Raw genomic sequence first — 16,086 nt, 5'->3', positions numbered from 1 at the left:
ATTGTGAAAAGACCTGCTACATCATACTGGTTGGAAGGGTGAAAAAAAACAGGTTTGAAGTAATTTTTCAGCTTTTGTTTTTCATAACTGGGTTTTATATACCAAGAGATAAACTTTATGTGCTGTGAGCAAACTGTTATGTGCTCTGCTTATAAACTCGATGATGTGTGCACTCATAAGCATGATAATCTGTGCATTCATAAACTTGATGGGCCCTACACATAAAAATATTAGCTATCTGGAGTTATGTTAATTTTATTCTCCAGAAGGGAACGAATTTATGGGCAATGCACTTAACAGAGAACAGAGAAGTGGTTTTGTGCAACCACTGGCATAGTGAGTTTCATGCGCAGCTGCTGCTGAATGAAATCTTTCACATCCCTACAGACTTGCTACCTTTACCGAGTCCATTCTACAATTTTAAATATGGCAGATTCCTTGTGAATGACAGATTTCTTGTGAAGCAGTCTGAAATACTATTTATGAAATACCACCAATGCAAATGCACAAGACCCAGCAACAAACTAAACAGCAGCAGAAGTCCTGCACTTACGCGAACAATACACCTCATCTTCAATTATGCTACCAGGGCTTGCCAGTATTCCATCATCCCCAATGTAACCCATTTTTTTCCATATATCATATGACTGTATACACCTCCCACAATTAGCACTGGTGCAGAAAAAGGTGAGCTGAAGGAGGTCTATACTATATACACACACATATCTGAGGTAGCATGATTGCCAGTTGGTGTGGATAAAGTCAAATGTAGTTCAAAATGCTTGGCTTCTTGAAAGCCGAACCACCACCATTTAAGAGCCAAAATGCAGTTTTAGACGTTTACATTTAAACTAGATCTAAGACTTTATTCAGAAATGCACCCAAATGTACTGACACTGGTAACACTTGACCACAAGTTTAGGCAATCTGTAGTTACAGCTTTGTCGGTGTGTAAACGTATCCTAAACAAATTGGTGTGACTGCAGGAGTTTCAGAGAGGTGTAGCGCACTAGTGTAATAGCTGTGTATCTTGTGTTGCCATAGATTTCCTCAATCTACAAAGCCTGGAACTGACCTTAATAAAACAACACATGACGATTCACACTCCCGCAGGGGGAAAACCACTAATAAAGAACAGTCCAAGTATCTATTCTGTAATACTTATAGGCCAGTTCTTGCCCAGCAAGTGTTGCCAAAACACAAGCATCTGGCCCAGCTCAGGATTTCCTGAACTGATTTGGAGGTGGTTCAAGTCATTTTTTGCTAAGGTCTTTTCACGAACATATCTGTGCTGAATAAATGAACAGACCCCCCTGACTGCAGCAGAGGAAGAAAAAGGATGCATTACACCAGATTCTCTTTGGGGGGCTGGAACCCTTGCAAGCTTTTGTCATTTCCTGGGACCTGAAAGCCATCGTTTCTCCAACCTTATTTTTTTCCTCATCCTGGCAGTTCAGCTGGCAGTTAGTTTAATATTAGAGTCCTAGCATAAGGGAATTTGGGGTGGAAGTCACTGACATTGATACTAGGAGATAGACAGCCCTGTATCCTCTTTAAAAAAATGGGGATGGAGAACTGTAAGGTCCATCAGAGTCAAGCCAGCCTAACTCATTGCAAAACCATCTGGTCACCTTCTGGACTCATCCCCCCCCCCCAATTATACCTCTAAAGGGAACTGAGGCCTGACTTAACTGTAGGGAGAGGGGGGCTGGCTGATGTGCTAGCACCAAATTGCTTGTATGATGTTATTATTCCCACACCGATTTCAGATTTGAGTCCACATGTGTGCTTTCCCCACAGGTGCTTGTGGCAATCTGCCCTCCCCAGACTGTTACAGACAGCCTGGGGAACCTACAGTGGGAATACTTAAGGGGTGTCCTCACACCAGCAGAAAAAAACCTGCCTGGCAGCCGACGCGCTATTTTAGTAGCTCCCTTCTGGCAGGACTACCCCTGTGGGACTTGACACCGCAGGCCTGGTCAGCCGTGCCGCTGGCACGCAGTAGTGATCACGATGAGGTGGGCAGGGGCATTCTCAGCATAAGGTCAGCACCAACCTTGCCAGTGCCCGGGAATAGCTCGCGAAGGTGAAATTGCAGGCCCCTAAAAAGTGTGCCCTACAAAAAAGGAGTGCTGGCCCACATAGTAATTAGCCTACATTAGTGATGCCACAGAATTTGCTCGAGGGCCACATGGTGTGGATAGCCAGGGAACTGAGACTGAAATACAGATTATAGGAAGGTAATGTACACACAGCTGTTTTGTTTTACACACATATTGGAAAGAAACAAACTCTTTTTATTCTGGTTCCATAAGCCTCAGTGGAGTGCCTCTTGACTAGATCCTTGGTCCATATCTTGTAATACTTTTTAAACTCCTAGTAATGATGGGCCACCTCAAGATTTGGCAGACCCGTCTTGGGCAGAGATCGCGAATAGGTTCAAGGGGGTTTTGTGAAAATTGGTGGCTGGGTTGAAGATTGATCCTGGTTAATTAGTTTACCGTTTCTCACTTTGTGAAAAGCTGAACTGTTGATGCTTCTGTTTGGTCGGCTAACTAGCCAAGCGGCACATGTGTAACCCCAAATAACACACAGTTCACAGTCCCCTTTGCTCAACAGGTAGTGCAGGGTCACATGCTGCAGCTTTGGGGTAGTTCTGTGTCTGAGGTACAAAGGGAATCTGGAAACCTGAAATAATATATTGGAGTGGGAGGAGATAGGGGATGTGGGAGGAAGGAGGGATAGACAACCAAGCGTTCTTGCTGTGACTGCTCAAAGAATGGTTTCATAGCATGGTGAAATGCTGTAAGTAGCAAGTTTAGAGAAATGTAATTTAATCACAGTTGTCACGATTTCTTTTTCTTAGCTAGCAGGAGGTTTTATGGTCATGTAGGCACCTAGCAGAACATACTTCTAAGAACTTTCTTGAACTGATTTGTGAAGTCAGGATACTGCAAGTGTCGTGTGTTGGAACTTCATAGATGACACTCCTCCAGACGGAGCACAAGAAGCTTTCTCCTGACAACAAGAACAAAGTTTTCATTTTAGCCAGCAAAGACGTACATTCTGCTGCACAGCTACAGAGTACAGAAATTGTATTTTGTATCACTGGATAAGCTTCAAAAGAAGCTGCCAGAGAAGGACCTATTTTTAACAGGATTGAGGGCAATTTTTGACTCTTCCAGAAATTCCTACAGGGAACCAAAAGCTTTATACTGAATAGGTGTAGGTAGATTCAACTTAACAATGTTACAATCAGCAGAACCAAATACAAATTTTTAAAGAGACATCAGTGAAACTTTATGATTAAATTAACAGAATGTCTTTTTCATCTTTCCAAACACAGGGAGAACAGATCCCTCTAGAAGTTGGAAACTGAGGATGTAGAGGAGTTCCTGGAAGGGAAATACTTGACATTGTAGCACTTGATTTGCAAAATTTGTAAAGAATCACAATTCTTCAGGACGCCTGATTTTAACAGAGAAGTGTTCTGCACTCCTACAAATATATTTATCGTGGAAAGTGATTTCAGGAGAACTTCCATGATACAACTTTAAACTATGCATTTCCCCTAAAATAAGTAACACAGCCTCTTTCCCAGAGGCTTCTTCCCAAAAAAACTCCACTGTTTTGGGGAAGGACTTTGAACTTGGAGTGAGGAACTTATCATACTTAGGAGTGTGATCTTCAACCTGCCTCTTTATAGAGAGAGAACACCAAGGAATAAATGACTGCCATTCAGGAGAGTATCAGAAAAAACTCAGGGAGTCGCATAATTTTTTTCATAGCAAGCCTCATCCAGCAGCAACAGCAGCAATTCCAGGACCTTCTGGTCCAGAGGCGTGCCAACCTACACAATATGCAGTGCTGGCTGTCAATCCAAACCCTGTACTATCAAAGCCTGGCTCTGATGATGACTCAAGAGCATATCTGTCTACATTCAAATAGGTTACCATGGCAACCTCTCTGGCCTAAAAAGAGATGGACCACATTAGTTACTTAGCAGCACCTTTTTGACAGGCGAAACACAAGCTGCTCACTCCAGATGATGGTTTGATTTAGAATTAAGTTTGCCTGAGAGCTGCTATGGCGTTCTCTGAAGTGTTAATGATGTAACCCAGACAGAAGAACTTCTTTTGGGACTTAACTTCAGATCGCGGCCTAGCACCAAAGGGATTGAGCTATATGGTAGCTTTGCCTGAGAAACACAAGTTAACAGAACTGTTGACATCAAAACCTTTTTTCTGTATTATGAAGAAATCCTTTGTGAAGATCATCTAAGCTGGGCCTGCTGGCCTAAGGCAGCCACTCTTGCAGAGGATGTGCAGGATACCAAGGATTATTTGAATTGCTACTGGCACAACAAATTTCTAGACTGAAACATCTATTCAAAGTACAAACATTAAGCCCTGGAAAGGTCAGAGTGCCCACGACTGGTGCGAAAGAAGCCTGGAGTTCAGACAGAAATGCAGACACTCCAAAGGAAAAACTGCTTGGCTACAAGGGCTTTTTAGGGTTTGGATCACAGAATGAAGACTTCCAGACTGTATGGGCCCCTCTGCACAATGTAGAAAGGATGAAAAGGGAAAAACTGGGGCATATTACCCATGGTCACACTCCACTATCAGGTGATGGTGTGGCTGAAACAACAAAACGAGTATCTGTAGTTTGAAGCAGGAGATGGAACTAAGCTGGTAAGATACCCAATGGCTTCCACAGACTTGGGAAGTACTTAGCCCCTTAATTAGGAAAACATCTTAATCCCCAAGATGGTAGAGAGAGCGTTACTGATGGAATGTGTGCTCAGAAGGTCACAAAAATGACTATTGACACAACTAAACTGCTTTAAGTCTACGACTGGCAGAATGCTGGGTTGAATAACTAAAAAGCTATTTGAAAACACTAGTAATGTGAGCAGACATTCCTACCTCAAGGGTTATGAAGTCCTGGTGATCTTTGACAGGACATGAGGAAAGTTCTGAAATTACCTTTTGCTTCCAACATCTGGGAACCCAGGTAAATAAACCTGGCACCATATGCAGACTTGTAGACTATGCCCATAATCGGAGGCCAACTAATGAACCAACAAGTAAATGCGCAGAACTGGCCACTGTGGATGTAACAAGTGCCACGTTTAGCACACCAATAGTCCATCCGCTTCAGTACTGTCTCTTGTACAGTGGCTTTCACTGCCAGAAATTTTAAAGAAAACAATTATAAACCAAGCAGACCTAATGAGTAATTCCTTTTTAATCTTCACTGGGTGGAGGACTCAAAAGATGAAAGTAATGTTAAGTAATTTCCAGCTTTCCCCTCTGATTTATTGATCTCTTTAATCTATTTCTATGGTAAACAGAAAGAGGAACACAAATACTTATTTGTTTATTACTTTATATTCATCTGCCATGCCATGTGCTATTATTCTTCACTTAGATGACAAAGCCTGTGTTTTCCCCCCCCCATGTATACGTGCTCTTAATGAATGGACATTTAAGAGAATACTGTTGTACAAGGGAAGAACTATACAGGTTATTCATTATCAAGATAATATTAACAAGACAAAATATATAGTTGTTTGTGCTGGAAAATAAAATTTTAAAAAGGCCATCACCTTTAAAGGACATTTTATCTCAGCCCAAGTTGCCACGTACCATAAGCTTGGTTATAGCCAGCAAAATAGAAGTAGAGGACTACTAAGCAAGCGCACAACTCATGAAAACTAATACTTCTAAGCGTTAGCAAAAAAAAACCTCCAAAAAACCCCCAAACTCCCAAAAGTTACATGCTGTAACATACTCTAATAAACAGTGTGACAACTTTCTGAGAACTTTGTAGTTACCTACGTTGCACAACAAGGAAGTTATTCTGCCACTGCGCATCACTGTTCACACAGAATGGCAGAGAGATGTTAGCAAGGCTCACAAAATCCTCATAGGGACGGACCCCGCCATCCCTAAGAGAAAAGCTGCCCTTCCTTACTGATGAATTTTAGATTGGATATCAGGAAAAATTTCTTTACTGAGAGTGGTCAGGCATTGGCACTGGCTGCCCAGAGAGGTGGTGGAGTCACTATCCCTGGAGGTGTTCAAAAACCATGTAGATGTTGCACTTCAGGGCATGGTTTAGGAGGCATGGTGGTGTTGGGCTGATGGTTGGACTTGATGATCTTAGGTTAGAAGCTTAATGATTCTATGATTCGGGCAGAGCATACGCAAGGCAGCCGATGCTTTTCTGTATGTTCTGGATTTCCTGTACAATAGACCATGCATGCGGGTAGCCTAGGCCAAAATATGACGATACTAATTTGGGAGTCCCTGGCTAGAAGCAGGCAAACCTGTGTGCCTTTGTCACATGTAGATCACACGAGTTGGCTTTCCTCATCCTGGGGTAAGGCCGTGTTCTGGTCATACTTGAAGGCAAAGAGAGAAGTGTCAAAAGCAGCTCAGAGTGACACCTCAGTCTTTCTGGGGCTGAGGGGAATGAGAAATGACTGCTTAAATCACAGTGCTCCCAGACACCCACTATGGCTTTAAGGTGCAATTTCATGGGTGATTTAATCTAACCTAACACCGTGCTGTTACTCAGTGGGGTGGCCCCACAATTCCCCCACTACGCGTTCCTGCTGTCTCCTGTGCATCAGTATTTCTCCTAGCCACACAGAGAACTTTTTATTTTGGATGGGTGTTTCGGTTAGTTTGACCGTGCTAGCATTCTGGCTGATGTAGAAAAACGAGGCAGAGGGACTGCGTGGCTGAAGGTGGAGAGGCTCTGGGCTGCTCTCTTCAGCTGCAACATTATAGCTCGGTTGAACTGCGTGCAATACTGCTTTTGTAAAGCCATGCTTAGATTATCTGGGGAACCTCTGACTTTTGCTGTTGCTGCACCTGTCGCCCTCCCCTCAGCTGCTTTTTTCCACCTTTTAAGCCGAGATAAAAAATATTAAACTAGGAAGAAAAGCAAATGGAACAAGTGTTAATAATACGTCCTAATTTCTTCAAGGAGGCTGGTTGTGAACTAAAATGACTAAAATATTACATGTTAGAATTAAAGTATTAGATAAAGGCCCTACTCTACTTTTTGATCGTTGCGGGCATTCCAGAAAAAAAAAGATATTAAAAAAATCCCTGTCACAGATTTAGGCTCGCTGCACTGGTGCCACAACCCCACTCCGAATTATGGGTGGAAGGGAGCCTTCCCTCAGCGCCCCGAGGCTCCCTCCACTGAGCACACCCACGCCACGCCTGCCAGCCGAGGCAACTCCTGGGTGGATTTTGTTTTCTCTTTTTGGGGGAATACATTTATTTTTAGAAAGGAGATGAGGAGGACCCCTGCCCGCCCGAGTCTCCCGAGCACACCGCACCGCCCCCCCCGCGTGGGCGGGCGGCTTTCAACAACCCCCTAGCCCTCCGAGGGCCTCCCCGCACGGCGCGCACCGCGGGAAGGCCGGCCTGCTAGGCCCGGCCTGTCCCGGGGCTGCCGGCGGGCCCCGCTCCCCCCGCCCTGTCCCGCCGCCGCGGTGCCGGCGCCCCCTCTCGGTCGGGGAAGCGCCGCCGTGGGTCCGCGGGGAGGTGGTGAAGGCGGGCCGTTCTCTCCCGGGCGCCCACCCTGCGGCCGGGGCAGCCGCTCCCCCCCTCCACCCCCCCGCGCCGTTACCGGCCGGGCGCGCCGCCGCCGTCACCTCCACCTCCACCTCCTCCCCCTCCCCCTCCCCCTCCCCCTCGCCATCCCGGCCGGCAGCGGCGCGACCTCGCGGGTATCGTCACACCCTGGAGGGCGGGGGGGGAACGGGGGACAGCGGTTGCCTGGGCGACCAGGGCCCGCCCTTCACCCCTCGCTCTCGTCCCCGCCCTCTCCACGTCAGCGTCGTCTCCCGCCCGGCCGGGGTGGGGCAGCCGGACCACCTGATTGACAGTTGCCATGGAAACAGGCTCGCCCCGTCGCCATTTTGTCAGTTGGCTTTTTTTTTTTAAAAAAAACCCTCTTCCCGCCCGAATCGCGTTTTTTTTTTTTTTTAACCCCCCCCCCCCCCCTTCCCACCTCCGCCCCGAAAGGTGCGATCGCCCAAGAAAACGAAAGAACACCCTCAAAAAAAAAAAAAAGGAAAAAACCCAAAAAAACACGATTGTCCCCCGAGGGTCCGGCGGGGACACGCGAGAAGTTCGTCCCGCGCGGGCGGGCGCGGACAAGCCCGAGGCAGCGGCGGCGGCGGCAACAGCAGTGGTGCGGTGCGCGATCGGTGCGGCGAGCGGGGCAGCGCGGCGCCCTGGCGAAGCCGGTTCGCGAGGGAGGGGGAAGGAGGAGCGGTCGGGGAGGGAGGGAGGGAGGGAGGGGGAGGAGGTAGGGGCTGGCAGGCGGGGGAGGGAGGGAGGGAGCAAGGAGTTCCCGGGGGCTCGGTACGGCGCTGCGCTTCCCCCCCCACCCCCTCCTCCTCCTCCCCCCGCCCGCCCGCCGCTGTCCCCGCGCTGCCTGCCCGGGGCTCAGGCCGCCGCCGCCGCCGCGCCGAGGTGAGGCCGGGCCCTGCCGTTGCCGTCGCCGCCGCCGGGCGCTGCGCAGGTTTGGAACGCGCGCCATTTTGTGAGCGATAGAAAATCCAGCCCGGCCAGGAAGCGCCGCGGATCCGCCCGCCGGGCCGGGCCGGGCCCCCCCCAGCCCCAACCTCCTCTTCGCCGCCCAGAGAGGAAGGCGCGCAGCTGCCGGACCCCGCGGCCGGTGTGCCCCCCGCGCCCCCAGCGGCACCGGCACCGCCGCCAGCCGTGCGGGCCCGAGCGCGGCGGGGCGGCCGGACTGCGGAGCGCACAAGAGGGAGGCGCTGCCGCGCCGGGGCCCCTGGCCGAGGCCGGGGGAAGCGCTCGCTCCTCGGCCCTGCCCGCTCCCGCCCGCCCGCGGGAAAAAAAAGAGGCCTCAACCGGGAGAAGCCGGGCCGGAGCGCGGGGCCCACCACCCCCCACACGGGTAAGTGAGACGCCTCAGCCGGTGGCGGGGAGCTGCGCAGCGGGACGAGCTGGTGCCACCTCCCGGCCCGGCGCGGTCGAGGGGGGCGCAGCGCAGGGGGCAGCTCCGCTGCCATCTTAGAGAGAGGGAGGAGGTGGGGAGAGAGCGCCGGAGCCCGCCGAGCCCGGGGCCGGAGCTGGCAGGGCCGGGACCCGTACCGGGCTTTGGAGCTGGCCTTCTTCCCCGCCCTCCCTACCGCCGCCCCCTTCTGGGGCAGGCCGGGCATGGCCGGGGGGCAGCGGCCTCTGCGGCCCTTTTCCCCTCGGCGTCCGGGAGCGGGCTTGGGCTGTCGCTGGCGGGCTGGGAAGCAGAGCGGCGAAAAGGGCCGCGGCGATGGAGGGTGAGAGAGAGAGAGAGAGAGGGAGGGAGGGAGGGAGGGAGGAAGGAGAGCTCGCCCGGATCCTCTCGCTCTTATGCGCAACGCCCTGCGGTGGGCGGGTGCGAGGTCTCGGCCCGGCCTGGAAGCGGGGAGAGCGAGGCGAGGAGGGCGTCAGGAGTTGAGCCATCAGCTGGGCGAGCAGGCACCTGTTGTGGCGGAGGCTGTAGGTGCCCCAGCCCGCGCCCCGGCGGGGGGCTTGTGTGGTAGGTGGTGGGGGAGAAGTGGGAGGCCGATGTAGAAGGACTACCTGTGTGAGGTGACTGTTATCTGGGCGGGGGGTGGGGTGGGGAAGAGGAGGGAGAAGCGGTCGGGAATAGGCGCGGGGACACACAGGCACTTCTGTGTTTTAATAGCTGGCTGCAGTCTTTTAGGAATTTAGCTTTGTGTCGCTGAAGAAATTGGTAGATCTCATCAGATACATAGGGTGCTCCTTCTTCTCTGGAATGGCGTTCCTGCCCGCCGCCACAAAATCAGAAAACGCAATTAAAAGTACTGTAATTTGAAATTTCGAAATCGGTGCATTTTTGAATCTCAGTCAGCTTTGAAGTTTTCAGTTTAGTCTGTCCAAAGACTATGCAGGGGTTCTTTGATCATGTGTCTAGACTGCTGCTGTTACTTAGTTTTCCTATTACTCCACAGTCATTGGGGGAAATAAACATTCATTGTTCTTCAAAATTAACAAAGACAGAATATCTGACTACAAAATAAATCAACAAGCATGTTTTTGACAACCTGCTGTTTTAATCCAAATGAGAGTGTGCTGTTAACTTTCGCCAGTGGGTATATATAGTCGCGCTTACATGGATACAGTATCATAGGAGGGGTCTGGATAAGTAGAAGTTAACTTGTTTTAATATCATTTTGGTATTCCCTTCTCTTTTCCTTAAGAAAAGGACAGTAAAGCTGAAGAATGCATCAATGATGTATGGTGATAAATGAGCAAACATTTTGTTTGTAGTAGTATTTATCTATCTGCTCGTAACCAATCAGAACTTATCTCGTTGGAATAGTCTGTAGCCCTAAAAAGTTGTGGTAAACTTGTTTCTCTTTTTCTCCTCACACCCCTCCCCCCAGCCTCTGTAGGTTGGATATTTTTGGAAAATTAATTATACTTTATAGAATTAGAATAATAACACTGAAGATAACTCTTGAGTATGAGCTTGTATTTGTTAACTATTACCTATATATATTTGGTGAACTTGGTGTGTGTGTATAAATATAGAATACTTTTGTAGGCTACGCTTCATGTTTTTGGCTTATATGAATTATTTAGAACTAGAGTGTTTTTACTTGCAGTCTGAAGTAGAATGTGTGTGATGTGTTAAATTTACATTTTCTGCTGTAAATTAAAAATTCTGTCAAAGTCTATGAGCTTATCAAATTTAATTCATGGTTTTTGAATATTCTTTGAGTAAAGCAAGTGTATCTTGTTCAAAATTTAATAAAGAGCACAGTCTTCTTAAATCAAGAAAAGAGGGCGATTCCTTCTGTTAAATGATTGTGTTCGCATTTCCATGTGACAATAGTTTAATATTGTTTCCAGGCAAATAGGTAAGAAAGACAGTTTGTTACATAAGCAGCAATGTTACAATTCCTGAATCAATACTTGGGTGGATTTAGAACTTGTCATTGGAATCCCCTCCCCCACATTGGACAGTGACGGAGACGCCGCAACAAGGATAATTTTACCTAATAGCAGCCAAGAGTTCTCTATTTCGGTGTCAATTTATGGGTAGTATTCTCTTACTTGTGTAAAATAATGAGGTAGTCATCAGGAATTTATCAGTTTTTAAAGTACATGGGTTTTGCGTAGACTGGGAATTAACACGTGAATACCATAAATGACTTGTAACAACCTGGTTGATAGTTTACACAAAGTAGAAAAACTTGACTGGTGTCTAGTAAAAACTGTGTGCCTTGGCTAAGCTTTTAAAGTTGCATTTAGGTAGGACATACTTGTGAACATGTATACCACATTTTAAAAATCTTAATTCTGATAAGGTCTTGCACAGAAACATGTGCCTGGGCTAACTGTTATTAGGCTTTGCCTTAATGGACTTACTGTGAGATTTTTATTTTAGTTCAAATGAGTTAGTCAACACCTTAACCTAAAAGGGATTTTTTCACTTTATGTTATGCTAACATGTTTGAAACTGTACCACCTGGTCATATGGTAGTACATGAAAAGAATACTTAATAACACACATGAAAATCTTTACCTTCAGTAGCATTGCACAGTTTCATCTGAACTGAAATGGGTGGTGATTTGAAGACTAAAATGTACTCTTACCAGAGAAGCAATTTGGTTGCTATAATTAGATTCTCTTTTCAGCATTCCTCTTAAAACCTCTTTATTTCAGGTGTTTTTAACCCTGACTGTGGGACTGTAGGTTGAAAATTGTTGTTGCGGCATATGTTTTGAGTAAGAATTGAAGACCGGTATATGTTTAGTCTTTCTATGGTAATTTTTAATGCCACTTGGAGAACTCTTCTCCAAAGTGAAGTAAAACCTTTCTGATATCTCTGTTTTATGGGAGCACAGGAGACTTGTATAACTTCTGAAATCCTTTTGTAAATAGATCTGTTGTTGTAGAATAGGATTATTCACAGAGAACTGCTGCTTTTTGTCTTTATAACTGAGTACAATAGATTATTTGTTAAGTTTACAGTTTCATCTCTCTCTTTCAGTAAGAGTTTGGTAAGAAACGTCTCTTTTAATTTCTGTGATAACTTTTTTGCTAGTCAAACTTTGAGACTTGATATGTTTATGCAGTGAGACTTCTTTTTTGCTCTAGGACTATTTGAGACAATACAAAAAAACCTTTCTCAGCAAACATGCCTTTCTTGTAAGCTTACGGTGGCAGGGGGCGAAAGTTAAACAAGACATCCTGAGAAGGGGAGTACTCTCCTTTTCCTTCCCCACCACCATGGGTTCTTCAAGAGGAGAGTTATGGGAACTGTAGTCTACTGATGGTTTAAAAAGACTGGAGAAACTTTTGATAGTTAGAGACATTTGTTACTCCCAGAAAGACTTATTGTATACGTACAGTTATCTAGTACTCTCTCTTTGAGGTGACACAATATACCAATAGAATTGCAGTGACCTAATCATTAGTTGTGTGTAACAATTAATGTAACCATTTGTAGTTCATATCCATTGGTTATCTTTTTCCCCTCACGTGGAAGGAAGGTAAAATTCAGAGTTCAATTCTGTTTTATTCAAGCATGACTGAAAAAATAACTCATCTGCTTTTGCTAGTACAAATGTATTTCATTGCTTTAGAATAGGTTTCTAGTTCATACTTAACTCCAGTTTTATTTGGAGTTTAGCTCCATTTCCCATAATATTCGTATGTATGAGTCTTGTCCAGTATCTGTGGGTGCTTAATTATGACTTACTTGTCTGAGAGCACAGATCAAAAAGCAAGCTCCTCTTTGACTGGAAGGCATTAGTGATGAGGCAGACTTAAGGTCACGCTGTCTCCATAGGGTTTCCTTTCCCCTCTCTCACTTCCCCCACTTTTTCTTTAACTTCCCCTCCCCAGTCTCTGAAGGATAGGTGTGTTTTTCCACAGTTGAAAAGGGCAGAGATGGGGTCACTCAATATGAAAGGTACTGATGTTACTGTATCCTCATTCATTCCAAATCTCCTGCCCATACAATTTACAGGGAGAGTGGCCACTGAAGGGCTAGGGAAATGTGGAAGGTAGTTCCCAGTCTGCTCTGCTTATGTCTGTACAGTGTGAATACTCTGGAACCTCTGAAGTCTAGATTGTAGCTATTTCATTTACCCTGTATGAAGACATAATCAGTTTAATTTCAGCCTTGAATAGAGCGTTTCTTAAAAGCAGAGAAAATGTAATTAAAATAACATAAGCTAGCCCTTATTTGTAAACATACTCCTTGCAGTTTCCAGGGTCTTAGTAGCACTAAATACCTGAAAGTGAAACTGAGTAAATGAAAGTGAAATTAACTCCATTAAGTGTCAGTTTTGTTCCAGCTGTGAGAAACCAAGCTTTCAATTTGTGTTACATAAAGTTCCAAACCCTTCTATTTTTATTTTTTTTCTCCAGAGGCAAATAAAAATAGACTGTGTTTTAAGACAGTTATAGTTAATAATATATTAATACATCTATCTGTTGAAAAGTTTCATCTTTCTTTTTAATAACTGTTTGGATGGTGAAAGAAGGGAGGAATGGAAACGTACAAATTGATTTCTGATGGCAGAGTTATTACTCCAAAATATAATTGAAATAATTTAGATTGAATTTTGATGAGTTACTGAAAAAACCCGAACTGGTAGAATGACTAGTTGGCACAATCATACTTAAATACATTTTAGTGATTAAATTGAACTTGCCAATGAAACTTTTAAATCCTAGTATCCCAAAAACTTATTGTTCCTTGTTTTTTGGCTTCCCGGCTTCAAATGTAGGTAGCTAATGTTTTTGTTCATTCAAAATCATATTTACCTGTATGTGCTCAAATCTTAATTTGTGTTCCTGTGAACTATGTAAATTGCTAATAACTTTTCATTTACTTTGCCAGTGGACCTGTCGCTGAGAAGCTAATCGGAGCATAGCGTATCCACTTCCTTTGTAGAGGAAATAGTTTTGTATCCATGCTATCTGTTTACTGTTTAAATAGAAGGAAGGTGTAGAAAGAGGAAAAAGTACTGTCAGGTAGGGAAGTTAATGTGTTAGTACTTACTCAATTCTGTTTTTTCCTGAACACAATGAATTTCCTTACACTGACCTCTGTTTGATCTGTAAGTTGTAAATACAGCATTTTCCCTGCTTGTAAATATATAACCATACATATTCCTAGTTTTAAATACAGTTTTAACAGGACTTATACATGTAGGCTATGTGTTTGATTACAGACGAATCAATTTCTAATATACTTTTTCAAAATCCAATTGATACTGGAAGCTCAGTAACTTTCCTGGATCATGTCTTATTCTAGCGTCTTTGTTGTTATTCTTTCCAACTAGTGGATAAGTAGGCATTAATTTAATGGTATGCCAAAAATTGTAAGTTTGTGTTTGAAATATATTGATGTCAACATTACAAGAAGTGATTGTTGCATGAAGGTCTTGGCAGTTTCCCTTTCTGTAGAAGTTACTCATAAATACTACAAATACTGGGTCATAGTTGTAGAATAACACAGTTGATTGTACATTTTTCACCACAATCAGATGTTCATAAACTTAGAATTCTGTGTTCTTGTATTTAGGGTGACTTCCCTGTCAATGTCATAGTGTCCCTTCAGAAGTTGAGGTTGTTATGGCAGGCTCTATGCAGGAAAATGAGCATTACTGCAAACGCTGAACGTGTACATAATTGCATATATCTGTCTACGTCTTCCCACTGAAATCAGATTTTTGCTAAAGTTCTACATACGCTAAGGCTACCAACTTATGCTACACTTTTCCCCCCAAATGAGAAGCGCTAGTAGGTGCAGTTCTGGGGAGAGGTCAATTAACTATGCAGTTACTATAGCTTAATTTTGAATGACCCTTTTATCTCCTCAAACTTTTCCTGATGGTTTACTATTTTTAATACATGCTGTGTTTTACAAGCTTAGTTTCTAAGTGAATTAATGTCTTCTGTGAACTAAGTCTACTAGAGGCAGCATCATAAATGATTCATTTGTGTTGAAGGCTGAGTGGAAAGAGTATATACGATACCATCTTATGAACTACAGTTGAAGGTTGTATTATAAGAGCATAGTTAAAAATTGTTTGGTTTTGCATTGTTGTACTGCTTAGAGACCTTAGCTGGGATGTGATTTCCATTTTGTTTTGTACTGTACAAGACGAAGTAAATATTATTTCTTCCTCCATTTAATCAGGATTTCATGACTTTGGGATGCATACCCATCCATTCCTAATGTTCTCCTATGTATCATTTTTGTTACGGTGTTGCGTAAATGCATATGTGTTTGTAATTTGGCTTTTCTTCTGGTAAATAAAAAAGGGTTGTGAGTTATTGTAATTTGATAGTCTGTTGTACAAAAGCTTAATGATAGAAGGCCTAAAAGCTAATAATCTGGAGGTGTGAATGGAAATCATTAATGATATCTGATGTGGTCCTTACAAGAGGGTTTATCTCCTGTCTTTGTAGGATTTGTCTAGGGATATTTTCACCTGTGTATTTTACACAGCATGCATTCATTCCCTTTCTCTGCACTACTGCTGCTTTAAAAAAAAAAAAATATTAATTTTAATCATTGTATGTTAAAGCGAAGTTCTGTTTGCATAAAACAGAACATTCTGAGATCTGTGGTTTGAGGTGAGGCAGAAGCTCACGGTACATTTTTAGCAAGCATACTGTGGCCCAGAATCCAATTTTTAAGTTGTGTTAGTCATTATGTATATTCTGAAACCTATGCTCCCAAATTGACAGTGCCGGTTTATTTATGTGTTTGAGGAAACAGTTATGCATTATATTCCATGTGTTGTAAGCACAGTCTTTCTCTTCTATGAGTACCTTTGTAGATTTGCATTCGACTTCGTTAGTTATTTCCATAAAAATTCCCAAACTAAGTCAAGCACTCAAACACTGACAAAAATGGGAAAATTATCCCTTGCTTTTGGTGGTCTGAACTGTCTTCTATCATGCAGTAAATATATTTTTTTTATTCTTTTTTTAACTTTTTTTTTAGTTACAAGTTGTTAATAATTGCACTGTCCACACCTTGCACTTAGTCTCAGA

At 44.4% G+C, this 16,086-nt stretch overlaps 2 protein-coding genes across 3 annotated transcripts in view; one reads left to right on the top strand and one right to left on the bottom strand.

Moving 5' to 3' along the window:
* Nucleotides 1-5,374: 5,374 nt before the first annotated feature.
* Nucleotides 5,375-9,350, bottom strand: LOC142060290 (uncharacterized). Its single transcript, XM_075100326.1, has 2 exons — nucleotides 8,109-9,350; nucleotides 5,375-6,409 (listed from the first exon to the last, which is right to left on the bottom strand). Exons 1-2 carry the CDS (start codon nucleotides 9,215-9,217, stop codon nucleotides 6,319-6,321), a joined length of 1,200 nt encoding a protein of 399 aa, XP_074956427.1. The 5' UTR covers nucleotides 9,218-9,350; the 3' UTR covers nucleotides 5,375-6,318.
* The window catches only part of DYRK1A (dual specificity tyrosine phosphorylation regulated kinase 1A), an 89,814-nt gene continuing 82,543 nt past the window's right edge, over nucleotides 8,816-16,086 (top strand). For both annotated transcript variants that reach the window (XM_075100304.1, XM_075100314.1), the window contains exon 1: nucleotides 8,816-8,952. The gene's annotated coding sequence lies outside the window, so the exon portion shown is untranslated. The remainder of the gene's footprint in view (nucleotides 8,953-16,086) is intronic.

The sequence above is a fragment of the Phalacrocorax aristotelis genome, chromosome 1 (assembly GCF_949628215.1).
Source record: "Phalacrocorax aristotelis chromosome 1, bGulAri2.1, whole genome shotgun sequence".
Classification (NCBI taxonomy): domain Eukaryota; kingdom Metazoa; phylum Chordata; class Aves; order Suliformes; family Phalacrocoracidae; genus Phalacrocorax; species Phalacrocorax aristotelis.
The sequence above is the reverse complement of the archived record's forward strand: the minus strand, read 5'-3'. Positions and strand labels throughout refer to the sequence as shown.

Excerpts from the sequence above, each read along its gene's own strand:
- LOC142060290 (XM_075100326.1), bottom strand. The coding sequence starts at position 9,217 with ATGCCCGGCCTGCCCCAGAAGGGGGCGGCGGTAGGGAGGGCGGGGAAG. Across the intron at positions 6,410-8,108 it reads GGACAATCGTGTTTTTTTGG|TATGACCAGAACACGGCCTT; the intron begins GTTTTTTCCTTT and ends TTTGCCTTCAAG.